Source organism: Petromyzon marinus, chromosome 15, assembly GCF_048934315.1.
Source record: "Petromyzon marinus isolate PM22_M1 ecotype Great Lakes invasive population chromosome 15, UKy_Petmar_22M1.pri1.0, whole genome shotgun sequence".
In the NCBI taxonomy this organism is placed as follows: domain Eukaryota; kingdom Metazoa; phylum Chordata; class Hyperoartia; order Petromyzontiformes; family Petromyzontidae; genus Petromyzon; species Petromyzon marinus.
The window spans coordinates 1,352,501-1,365,699 of record NC_133681.1 but is presented as its reverse complement, the minus strand read 5'-3'; the positions used below and the strand labels follow the sequence as shown (position 1 = coordinate 1,365,699).

Below are 13,199 nucleotides of genomic sequence, written 5' to 3'. Positions count from 1 at the left end.
GGTTACGGACGATCTGAATTCAAACGCAGAGTCAATGCACCCCCGGATTATTCATGACACCCCTTGAGCCGCTTGGGATTTCACGCTTTTGCTTGGTTTGCTTCTGTCCATCCCCTCCCCTCCAGGCAACATCCATCCAGTCAGCACCACCACCACCACCACCACCTCGTCCTCCTCGTCCGCGCCACACCGCGACGCAGCCATGTCCAAGTCGGCTGACCGCACCTCGACGTTCGACCCCACGCACAGCGACAGCGTCCTGAGCGGTCTCAACCTCCTGTGGCGGCGGCAGATCATGTGTGACGTCACGCTGCTGGCCCACGGGCAGGAGTTCCGCTGCCACAAGGCCGTGCTGGCCTCGTGCTCTCAGTATTTCCGCGCGCTCTTCGAAAACGGCCTCCACCGGCCCTCGGACCCCTTCTCCACGCCGGGTCGCGGTGGAGGTGGAGGAGGTGGTGGTGGTGGTGGCGGCGGCGGTGGCGGTGGTGTCGCCGGACTTAGCAGCAGCGGCAGTGGCAGCGTGAGCGGAGCTTCGTCTCCGCATGACTGCAAGGATAAGGTGACGCCACATGGCTCGCCATCGTCCGAAGGTCGATGTGGCGGTGGCGGCGGTGGCGGCGGCGGCGGCGGTGGTGGCGGTGGTGGCGGCGGTGGTGGTGCAATTAACGCAGCGGCAGCAGCCGCAGCGGCAGCAGCAGCGGCGGCGTCGGCCAAGTCGGGCCTCATCGCGAGCGTGGTGCTGCAGGGATGTCCGTCCGGAGGCTTGGCGCTGGTGCTGGAGTACATCTACACGGCCAACATGACGCTGTCGCTCGACACTGTGGAGGAGGTGCTCGTGGCAGGGAAGCAGCTGCACATGCCCTCGGTCACAAAGCTGTGCGCGCAGTTCCTCAACGGGCAGATATCGGTGCAGAACTACAAGCAGGTGAGAGCACTGAGAGGGCTCGTCCCGACGTCGGTGGCACCGTGATTCGGCGATGACAAAGTCGCGTAAACTGAGCGACGAGCTCTTGGTCGGAGGCGACCTGGCCACGCGTGATGATAGCTCACCATCGAAGGGGCTGATATCACCATCACCACGCGTGATGATAGCTCACCATCGAAGGGGCTGATATCACCATCACCACGCGTGATGATAGCTCACCATCGAAGGGGCTGATATCTCCATCACCACGCGTGATTATAGCTCACCATCGAAGGGGCTGATATCACCATCACCACGCGTGATGATAGCTCACCATCGAAGGGGCTGATATCTCCATCACCACGCGCGATGATAGCTCACCATCGAAGGGGCTGATATCATCACCATCACCAATCGTGATGATAGTTCACCATCAAAGTGGCGTATAACATCATCATAATCACACGTGGGAATAATGTATAGCTGTTGCCAACTAATTTAAACGCGTGTTGTTCATACATGTGAAGGAGGAAGGGGCAATACCGGAGGAACCCGGAGGAATAATCTCCGCCACCACCACGGGGAGAGAGAGCGAACACGCGGAAACCAAATATACAACAGGCGTCACCAGGCCGCGGGATCGAACTCATGGGTTCCTGTGCACAAGCACAGCTAACGACAACACCCTGTGTGTGTGGCCTGAAACGGAACAGTGTACAGGAGGCAACGTTTCAGGCAATGGCCCTTTAGCGTAGCACATACATAGAGAGGCAAAGAGAAAGAGGGAGGGAGAGTGGTTGATGATAGTGAATACTGCGCTTGTTGATTTGCATTCTTTAAAAAAAATCCCGATTAAAAGTTCTGAAATTGGCGTGCGAATAAGTATCCATTAGTTACCAATAATTATAGAATACTGAGTTCAATTGGACTAACGATCGTTATGATGACTATTACGGCATTTGTCTATTCACGGGCAGAGTGGTGGTGCAGTGCTTAGCGCAGTCCGCTAGAAAACCCGTCTCGTGAGTTTGATTTCCAACCACGGCCAAAATCAGTGGTGGGCCTTACAAGGAAACACATATACTAGGCGACGTTTCGGGCAATGTCCCTTCTGCATAGCACGTACTGCTTGCCGACTTAGTCCTGTCCCACCGAACGCATTGAAGGGGAAGTCACACGGCAGTGGCTTCTGCCTGGATGTACGTGCCCCCTGTCATAGTACCGTGGAATTCGTCAAAGCAGACGACGCGTCAACGCGCGTTGCGGGGCCAATTCCCCCTTCTTCCAAGCACGTAACAACAATGTTTTAGATTTTGTAAACATTTACAGGGCGGCCCAAAAGTCAGGACACAGAAGGTTATTTCATTTATTCGAACACTGGCGTGAATACATTTAATTATTCATTCTTTAAGTTAATATTGTTTCGACTATTTTCATTCTTAATATCTCCTTTTCTTCACATCCATCGTTTTTACAAAACCTGACCAAGAAAGCCCTGTGAATGAATTAAGACATTAACACAAAACGGATGACGGTTCATAGATTACACCCGCAAACTTAAAATAAGTTCCGAAATGAATTTCCAAAGATAATCCATGCATGCGTGAAAGTTCATGGAAGTGAGTTCGAAAATTTGCTACAATAAATTAACTAACCCTAGGTGATTTGTTAAAATAAATATAGTAACCCTATGTGTCCTGACTTTGGGGCCACTCTGTATAACAATAATCCTATGTGTCCTAACTTTTGGGCCACCCTGTATAACAATAACCCCACGTGTCCTAACTTTTGGGCCACCCTGTATAATGAAATAAACAGCCGACAACGTCGAACGACCCACGTTGACCTTCTGCTGCTGCTGGCTGCTGCTGGCTGCTGCTGCTGGCTGCTGGCTGCTGCTGCTGGCTGCTGCTGCTGGCTGCTGCCGCTGCTGCTGCTGCTGCTGGCTGCTGCTGCTCCCTGCTGCTGCTGCTGCCGCTGCTGCTGCCGCTGCTGCTTCTGCCTGCTGCTGCTGGCTGCTGCTGGCTGCTGCTGCTGCCCACAGGTGAGCCGCATTGCCGCGGCGCACGACCTGGACGAGACGCGCAAACTCGCGAACCGCTACTTCGTGGAGGACGTCCTGGCGCTGGGCTTCGGCGAGGTGTGCGCAGTGCTCGATGGGCCCCCGCCGCCCGTCGAGTCGGAGCTGGCGCTCTTCCAGATGGCCGTCATGTGGCTCGAGCACGAGCGCGAGAGTCGCATGCGGAGAGCCCCCGAGCTGATGCGCCGCCTGCGCTTTGCCCTCATCCCGGCGCACGACCTCGTCGAGCACGTGCAGAGCGTCGACTTCATGCGCTCCGAGCCCGCGTGCCAGAAGATGCTGCTCGACGCCATGAACTACCACCTGATGCCCTTCCGGCAGCACTGCATGCAGAGCGAGGCGAGCAGGTGGGCGGGTGGGAGAGCGGCCGGTGGTTGGCGGTGGTTAGCGGTGGGTGGTGGTGGGTGGTGGTGGGTGGTGGTGGGTGGTGGTGGTTGGTGGTGGTTGTGGTGGTTGGTGGTGGCGGTGGTTGGCGGTGGTTAGCGGTGGGTGGTGGGTGGTGGTTGGTGGTGGTGGTTGGTGGTGGTTGTGGTTGGTGGTGGCGGTGGTTGGCGGTGGTTAGCGGTGGGTGGTGGTTGGTGGTGGTGGTTGGTGGTGGTTGTGGTTGGTGGTGGCGGTGGTTGGCGGTGGTTAGCGGTGGGTGGTGGGTGGTGGTTGTGGTTGGTGGTGGTTGATGGTGTTGGTGGTGGTTGGTGGTGTAGGTGATGGTTGGTGGTTGGTGGTGGTGGGTGGTGGTGGTTGGTGGTGGTAGGTGGTGGTGGTTGGTGGTGGTGGGTGGTGGTGGTGGTTGGTGGTGGTGGGTGGTGGTGGGTGGTGATGGTTGGTGGTTGGTGGTGGGTGGTGGTGGTTGGTGGTGGTGGGTGGTGGTGGGTGGTGGTGGTTGGTGGTGGTTGTGGTTGGTGGTGGTTGGTGGTTGGCGGTGATTGGCGGTGGTTGGTGGTGATTGTGGTCATGGGGAGCGGTGGTGTAGCGGTTTGCGCGCTGCGTTACGATCCCAGCGAGCCGAGTTCGATTCCCGCTCACTGCCAACACCAGTGACGATTTTATTTTATTCATCCGGTGCTGGGCCTCTCTCCTAGATCGACTCAACCTCAAATGAGTACCGCCACTCGGAAGTCAAAGGCGGTCGGGCGTGGTGCTGGTCACGCACCCCTTCGTATACCGTGCCGACCTTCATAGCTCCTGGCGAACAACACTTTCCCCAACTGTCTGTGAAGGCTATACGGGGGATATTTGTCTTGAATGATGGTGGTGATGGTGAAAGTTTTGAGGGTGCTGTTATGAGAATTATGATCACGTTATGATGAGATAATGATGAGTATTTTAATGGTGGTGGTGGTGGTGATGAAGATGTTCATGATTCTATCGTAAGAATAATGATGATGATATAATCGAGCGTGATGATAATGATGGTGATTGAGAGTGCTGTGGTAAACACCACAATCAAAATCATCATCGTTACCGCAGCCAGTATCTTCTGAAGAACGACATTCAACCGATCTCATCCACTTGATCTCATTCAATAGTAGAATGTCATTCGCCTCATCCTTCCCACACGATCTCATTCATTGATCTCATCCACCCGGTGGCTAGGAGATGTTAACTCCCTCGCCAGGTACACAGGAGGTCGTGGGTTCGATACCGACCCTGACGCCTGCTGCTGCTGTGTGAGTGCCTCTCTCCCCGTGGTCGAATATTGTTTTCTTCTGGTCCTCCGGGTTTCGCCCTCCACATTTAGAATCACCGTGCGTCTCGAGTATTTGACTTCTCTAGATTTCCACACAAGCCACTTTGTTCAGCTGTCGTTTGTGATTGCCAGGTCGCTTCTGAAAAAATAACTGGAGAGCTTCAGTGAGGGCCTTACCTGGTAAAATAAAAATAGTCGTAGTATAGTCTCATTATTTTCATTCATTGACCTCATCCCCTCTGATGCATTGATCTCATTCACTAGAATCAACTTCACCTGATCTCATGATTGGCCCGGGGGGGGGGGGTCCGCGTGTCCCCTCCCCCACCGCCCCGACCCCACGCAGGATACGAGGCACTAGGAAGTCTCTGCTTCTGCTGGGGGGGCTCCCCCCGGGACCCGACCGCCTGCCCAGCAACCTCGTGCAGTTCTACGACGACTCGCGCAAGACGTGGAAGATCCTGACCGGTGAGCGCATGGGTTCACACCCTACGGGGGCAGGTGCCGTTAGCGAGCAGCACCTATGAAGGCCGGCACGAACACACGAGGGGGTGGGTGGCCAGCACCACGCCCGGTCGCCCTTTGTCCCACCGGTGCAGATGTTTTACACACTGCACACAGGTACTCAAATGAGTACCTGTGTGCAGGTACTCAAATGAGTTGTTGGCCGTAGAGCGGGAGTCGAACTCGGGTGGCCGGGTTCGTAGCCAAGCGTGCTAACCACTGCGCACCTCCCTCACACAGACTCACACTTACACACTCTCTCAGACACACACTTTCACTCACACACTCATACATACTCACTCACACTCTCCCACACTCTCTCACACACACACTTTCACTCTCACACACATACAATATAAAAAGATCCCCCATATAGCCTTAACAGACTGTAGAGACAAGTGCTGTTAGCGAGCATCTATGAAGGCAGGAACGGTACACGAGGGGGTGGGTGGCCAACACCGCGCCCGACCGCCTTTGTCTCCCCAGTGGCGATGTTAACACACCGCACCAGGTACTCATTTGAGGCTGAATCGACCTAGGGGAGGCCCAGGACCAGTTGAGAAAATCGTCACTGGTGTTGGCCGTGAGCGGAAATCGAACCCGGGTCGCCAGGTTCGTAGCGCAGCGCGCTAACCGCTACACTACCGCTCCCTACTTATACACACACTCTCTCACACACTCTCTCACACACACACTCACACCCACACTTTCACTCTCACACACACACTTTCACTCTCACGCACACACTTTCACTCTCACACACACACTTTCACTCTCACACACACTCATACACTCACACACTCTCACATACACACTCACACACACACTCACACACTCACACACTCTCACACACACTCATACACACACACTTTCACTCTCACACACTCTCACACACACTCACACATACACTCACACACTCACACACTCTCACACACACACTCACACAATCACACTCACTCACACACTCATACACACACTTTCACTCTCACACACACTCACACACTCTCACACACACTCACACACACACTTTCACTCTCACACACATTCTCGCTAAGCGTGCGGGACGACAGGTGGAGCCCATCTGTGGTTGAGTCAGCGCGAGGAGGAGCAGTGAGAAGCACACACAGACACACACGTAGACACACACACACGTAGACACACAACGTGTACACACAACGTGTACACACACACACGTAGACACACACGTAGACACACACACGTAGACACACTCAGAGACACACACACACAGACACACGTAGACACACAACGTGTACACACGTAGACACACAACCCCAACACTCCCCACACTCCCAACACTCCCCCCCCCCCCACGCACACTTAGGCCACGAGACGCGCGTTCATCTTCCGGCACAGCCATCCTCGATCCCACATCATCATCATCAGCAGCATCAGTATCATCAGCAGTATCATCATAATCAGTATTATCATCAGCAGCAGCAGTATCAGCAGCATCATCAGCAGTATCATCATCATAATCAGTATCATCATCAGCAGTATCATCATCAGTATCATCAGCAGCAGTATCAGCAGCATCATCATAATCAGTATTATCATCAGCAGCAGTATCAGCAGCAGCATCATCAGCAGTATCATCATCATAATCAGTATCATCATCAGCAGCAGTATCATCATCAGTATCATCAGCAGTATCAGCAGCATCATCAGCAGCAGTATCATCATCATCAGTATCATCAACAGCAGCAGTATGAGCATCATCATCAGCAGTATCATCATCATCATCATCAGTATCATCATCATCATCAGTAGCAGCAGTAGCAGCAGCATCATCTTCTAACCTGCTTTATGATCACTGCAGCAGCAAATAACATATCATCAGCAACTGCAGTACCTATCAATATGATCACTTATTTATCACCATTATCATCAGTGTCACTGCTTTACCTGCTATACCATTACTTATTTATACCATTATCATCATAATCATCAGGGACATTCATTATCATCATCATTATCATCATAATCTCTAGTTCATGTGTTCCTTTTTCATAATCAGTCAAAAGAAACTGAATCATAACCGTTACACATTCATTTTCTATCACATTATTATCTTCGCCATCTTCACCACCTCCATCATCATCAGAGGCAAATAATGATGATGATGATGAAATAATAATCATGATGACGATCATAAATAATACAATCAACTGGAATCACCCACAGCAGCAATCGTCTCCCTCGAGTGGAACGACTGACGGCCACGTGCTGGTGTCGCCTCGTGCCGCACAGGGACAGCTGCCACTGGGGGTGCCCCTTTCAACATTACCGCGAATAGCTGGTAAATCATAATTTTAATAGTTGAGTAGAAGGATGATATGAATTGAACTAAAAATATAGAGTTACCGTATGTTGATCGTTTCATATCATCCCACCCATGTTTATGATGATGCTGGACATTTAAATTATGATTATGATTGAACATGATCATGACAATAACAATCGGTTTAACGAAATCATGTAATCATCACAATGATGATGATGATGGCTTAGCGAGTCATTGTTTTTAATGGGCTCACAATGGCTTACTCTTGCGAACAAGGATGTCACACGATCATTGAACAAGAGAGAGACACACACAGAGACAAACGCACAGACACAGTGAGACACACAGACAAAAACACACAGAGAGAGAGACGTACAGAGACGCCCACACAGACAAAGAGAGAGACAAAAAAACACAGACAGACGGAGAGAAGCAAACATGTATGCAGACACACAGACACAGAGAGACACACAAAGACAGACACAAAGAGACACAGACACACACACAGACACAGAGAGACACACACAAAACAAAGACACACACAGACACAGAGAGACACACAAAAACAGACACAAAGAGACACAGACACACACACAGACACAGAGAGACACACAAAACAAAGACACACACACAGACACAGAGAGACACACACAAAACAAAGACACACACACATGGAGACGAAGAGACACACGAAGACAGACACAAAGAGACACAGACACACACACAGACACAGAGAGACACACACAAAACAAAGACACACACACATGGAGACGAAGAGACACACAAAGACAGACACAAAGAGACACAGACACACAGAGACAGAGAGTGGGACACACATAGAAGCTCTCTCTCTCTCTCTCTTCCTCCATGCATCTTTAATATTAAAGACTAATGAACTTTGCGAGATAGGGCAATTAACTATGCGCGGCTACGGAGGCATCTGGGTGAAACTAATGAATGACTTTGGGGGGCGGCGGTGCATAATGCAGCACGTTAATGTGGCGGGGCTGCACAGGAACCGCTCTGGCAGGCGGTGTCATTAAGTGGGGGCGGGGGGGCTTTGCAAAATCCGCCCCCACCGTCCTTTACAACACCTCCCCCCGCCCCCCACAATCCCCCCATAACCCCCCCCCCCCGCCACGCAAAGCCGCACCTCCAACCACCCACCTTATAAATCGCCCCCCCCCCCACGTCCCCCCACCAAGAGTCGTCCCGCTTCTCCATCCCCCGAACTCTGAAATCCATTCTCAATCACGTGACTCTGCAGCGCCTGACTCTCTGTCCATCCCATGACTTTCAAATCCCCGCGCCTCTCCAATCCCCGTGACTCCCCGATCCTCTACCCCATGCCTCTCCATCCCATGCCTCTCCAATCCATTACTCTCCAGTCCCCGTGACTCTCCAATCCCCGTGACTCCCCTATCCTCTACCCCATGCCTCTTCACGGCGTGACTCTTTCTCCATCCCATGCCTCTCCATCCCATGTACTTTCAAATCCCCGTGACTCTCCAATCCCTTCTCTGTCCCCGTGATCCTCGATGTCCCCTAACTCTCCAATCTCCGCTTGGCCCTCCTCTCACTGTCCCACTTTCTCCCCGCTCTCCCTTCGCTCTCTCTCTCGTGTTGTGAGAGTGCGCGGAGACACGCGGAGACGATAGACACGCGCACAGTATAGACACGTGGACACAAAGACACCCCGGGTATCCGTGACTTCTCTATGTGAAGTGCTGTTAGCGTGTAGCGCCTATGACGGTCGGCTGAGCGCACGAGGGGCTGGGTGGCCAACATCAACCAAGCCCGGCCGCCTTTGTCTTCCCAACGCTGATGGTAACACACCGCAGCAGGTATAATTTAAGGCTGAGTCGACCTAGTGGGGTACTTGTTCAAATATTATTGTCGAGTTGAAAGGGTGGGGCGGTGGTGCAGTACATTGCACTGCGCAATGAAGCCGGCAACCTGAGTTCGGTTCCCGGCCACGTCTTCTCACATTGGTGGCGAGAACGGCCGTGTGGCCAATGAAGAACTCATGGGAGCCTCTGAGCTGCGTAGACCTGCGCGGTACTCTCCGCCTGGTTCGAACCGTCTCGTTGGGACTGCCCGCCTCAGAATCGGGAGGGAGGGAGGGAGGCGGTGGGATGGAACAAGGGTGGGAGGTGGTGGGATGAAAGGGGGAGGGAGGCGGTGGGATGGAACAAGGGAGGGAGGCGGTGGGATGGAAGCGGGGAGGGCAGTGCGGGAGTGTTCGGAACGGCGCCAATGGAGCATCACCCCCCCCCCCTCCACAACCCCGCCCCTCACCCCCACCCCATCTTTCTCCACCATTCGCCCCTTGCTTCCCTCCTTCCTCCCTCCCCCACCACCTCCCCCTGCCCCCCCGCAAAGTTAGGGTCTCGCGCCGATGAGCTCATTACGCATGCGCGGCGCGCGCGCGTGCACGCGGAGCGGGTCTGGTGTAGTCACGTGCAACACAATGCGTTACCAACACCCGGCGCCTGTACACGCGTGTACGCACAAAGATCCCCCGTATAGCCTTGAGAGGCTGTTGGGGGCAAGTGCTGTTAGCGAGTAGCAGTCGCCTATGAAGACCGGCACGGCACACGAGCGGGTGGGTTGCCAGCACCACTCCCGGCCGCCGCCTTCGTATCCCGAGGGGAGATGTTTGCACGTCGCATCGGGTTCACATTTGTGGCCGAGTCAACCGAAATGAGGCCCAGGGTTGGTTCAGATAATTGCCGCTCGTGTTGGTGGCTGTGAGCGGGAATAGAACTCCGTTCGCCGGGGGTTTGGATCACAGCGGCGCGAACCGCTACGCGACCGCTCCCCCCGCATCTGGGTTTTTATTTTACGATGTTTTCAGCCACTTAATGGTGAGGAAAACGGAGCTCCCGGAGACACCCCACGCACGCGCGACGGGACACCACCACTCTACCCCCGTATAGATGGGAACAGATCGCGATTAGTCCACACTTTGCTGTACCGTCTTCTCCTGGTAAGTCAGGTGTACGGCTCTTCTTCGACGCCCACGGGAAGGGAGTTTCACGACATCTGTGCGGTGATCCACCAACCCCCGCCGATGCCTGCACACGGTGCTGGGTTAGAGGTAGCCGCGTGCAGCAGCGTAGCCAGCACCGTCAATCCACTGCTGGATGAGGCGTTCGGCGACGCGGCGAGTCACTGGGATGGTCCATTTGACCGCCGGTTTTCAGCACCCCGGACAGCGCTGCTTGGCGAAGATTGAGATGCATTGCTAGGTCCACTTCCAACACTCCCGGGAGCATAGACGCACAGTACAGTACAACAATGTGTGTGTTTCCCCCCATCTGCCCTGCCCTCTGCTGCCCGTAACGTAGCCTCCTGGCAGCTTGACTGACTCCTGTTCAGCGCCAATGTTTCGTAGATCCAAGCGCTGTCCTGGCTCAAAAAGCCTGCTGAGCTTCTTCAGAGGATCTGACGGCTCATGCCGAGTAACGTTGGTGCTCGGCACCATGAGATATATGGTGTCCTGGTGTCCATAGGCAACGTGGGGAGGGGGGGGTGGCATGAGGGGCGGTGCGCTAACCACTGCGCCACCGCTCCATCCTCAGCAGCATCGAGCTGGGGGACAAACCAATTGCATTGCTAATGCAGCAGCGGATGTCACAAGGCTGGTGAATCCACGACACGATGGTTCCTGTTACCGATCGGAACTCTGCTCGCGTCCCGCCCGCCCGTGCCCACGCGCCAATGCCCCCCCGCCCGACCTTGCCCCTTGACCCCTGGCCCCCGTGTCACGCAGGGATGCCCTACAACAGCGCGCACCACTGCGTGGTGGAGGTGGAGAACTTCCTCTTCGTTCTCGGCGGAGAGGATCGCTGGAACCCGGATGGTGAGCCTCGACTCACCCGCGTACTCAACCCTGCACATTCACTCGCCCATTGATTGACTCACCCACAGACAGCGAGCGACCGACTTACTCTCCAGCTCGCCCAACCTCTCAGCGATCGACTTACCCACTAGCTCGCTCACTCGCCAAGTCACTCGCTCACTCACTCAGCGATCAGCTCACTCACCCATTCAACTAGCGACCGACTCACTAACCCAGTCAACGAAAGACTCGTGGACTTACCTAATCACTCACCTAGCAATAGACTCTATCGCCCATACAGCGATCGACTCGCTCACTCACTCACCCACTCGCTCGCCCAGTCACTCGCTCACGCACTCACCCACTCACTCGCCTGGCAAGCGATCCGAATTGTAACAAGTCGAATCAGGAATCGATTTTGTTTGTTATCTTCTTGTCCCGTGTTTACTGTGTTGTTACCTGCATGGAAACAACAACAGTAACAACAGCCGCCATTCACTACTAAGTGGCGTCGACGTCACCAGGGCGCGTTTGCCAGGCTAGGTGCACTCTGGGGCCACGTGAAGCGTGTCGCAGGCTCGCGGGCAGGAGGTCACGGGAAGCGCTGAAGGCCGGAAGGGCGCCCGAGGAGGTGGCGTGGCCAGCGACAGCCACACACGCGACCACTCCGCTTCGACTCTGCTCCGACTCATCCTCCCCGACTCTCCGTTCACTGACCCCTCCCCCGACGTCTCCCCACCCCTTCCCCCCGCCCCTCCCCCCACCCCTCTCGGACTCCCCTGTTTGGTGGTGCTGCTGCGTTGGCAATGGCGCACGAACAAATAACAACAACAACAACAACTCAACGCGTTCCTTCACAACACTGCGCGCGTGTGAGCGGCCTTACGAGCAAACGCATATAACGGGCGACGTTTCGGGCAATGGCCCTCCCTTGTGTAGCGCACACAGCAACATAGAGAGAGAGAGATCAGAGCGATGGAGCTAACGCGCTATGCAGCGATGCAGAGGCGCATCGCGGCGGTGATAACGCGCAACCATAACGGACGTCGCTGAGCTGGAAAGGCGCTGACCGCAGCGAAACGCCACGCCACGTGCGTTGGCGACAGGGCGCGTGTGCCCCACAACCCCCCGCCCCTAATGGGCAGAGCCGCATCCAGGAAGGGGGTGAGGGGATAGGCGGGAGAGGGAGCGTATTTAGGGGACCACCATTTCCGGGACGGGGCGTGGCAAGGAAAGTGTCAAATGGCTCAGTTGGGATTTCTGTACCCACAGCAGCGATCTTCGCCCCTCGTACTGGCAGACGGATGCCGACCTCCAGTTCACGCGCGCCCAGTTCACGCGCGCCGCACAGGGGCGGCTGCCATCGCGGTGCCCTTTCAAATGTTTGCGATGAGATGCGAGGCGTTTTTTTTTAGGTGCGTGGACTGAGTGGCGGTGGATCGTTGTTGCTGCTCTTGTTGTTACGCCACTGAGAGGAACCGGGACTTTTAATGTTCCCCGCAAGACTGACAGATTTTTCCAGGGCAGCAGCTGCTCCCTCAATTAGAGAACAATCCTGGGAAAGCCGGGACAGGTGGAGACCAATTTTGGGAGGAGGAGGAGGAGGAGCTTCCCACCTCCAGCCTCCCTCGCCACCCCCCCTCCGCCCCCGCTTGTAATCCAGCGAGGGTTGGTCGATCACCACAGCACCATACCCTGGCACCATACCCTGGCACCATACCCTGGCACCATACCCTGGCACCATACCCTGGCACCATACCCTGGCACCATACCCTGGCACGCCAAGAGATGGCGGCGCAGCAACGTGTGGGCCAGTCTCCGCCTGTCACCATCATGACGTGATCGAGTATTGCTCCCTCGCATGTGCACGCGTTTTTC

General features: G+C 54.9%; 1 protein-coding gene across 2 annotated transcripts in view; it reads left to right on the top strand.

The window, feature by feature from the left end:
- KLHL14 (kelch like family member 14) overlaps positions 1-13,199 on the top strand; it is a 42,209-nt gene that overhangs the window by 8,375 nt on the left and 20,635 nt on the right. For both annotated transcript variants that reach the window (XM_076067186.1, XM_076067187.1), the window contains exons 2-5: positions 126-925; positions 2,949-3,331; positions 5,018-5,139; positions 11,253-11,342. In XM_076067186.1, coding sequence (XP_075923301.1) covers positions 203-925; positions 2,949-3,331; positions 5,018-5,139; positions 11,253-11,342 — 1,318 coding nt within the window. In that variant the 5' untranslated portion in view covers positions 126-202. The remainder of the gene's footprint in view (positions 1-125; positions 926-2,948; positions 3,332-5,017; positions 5,140-11,252; positions 11,343-13,199) is intronic.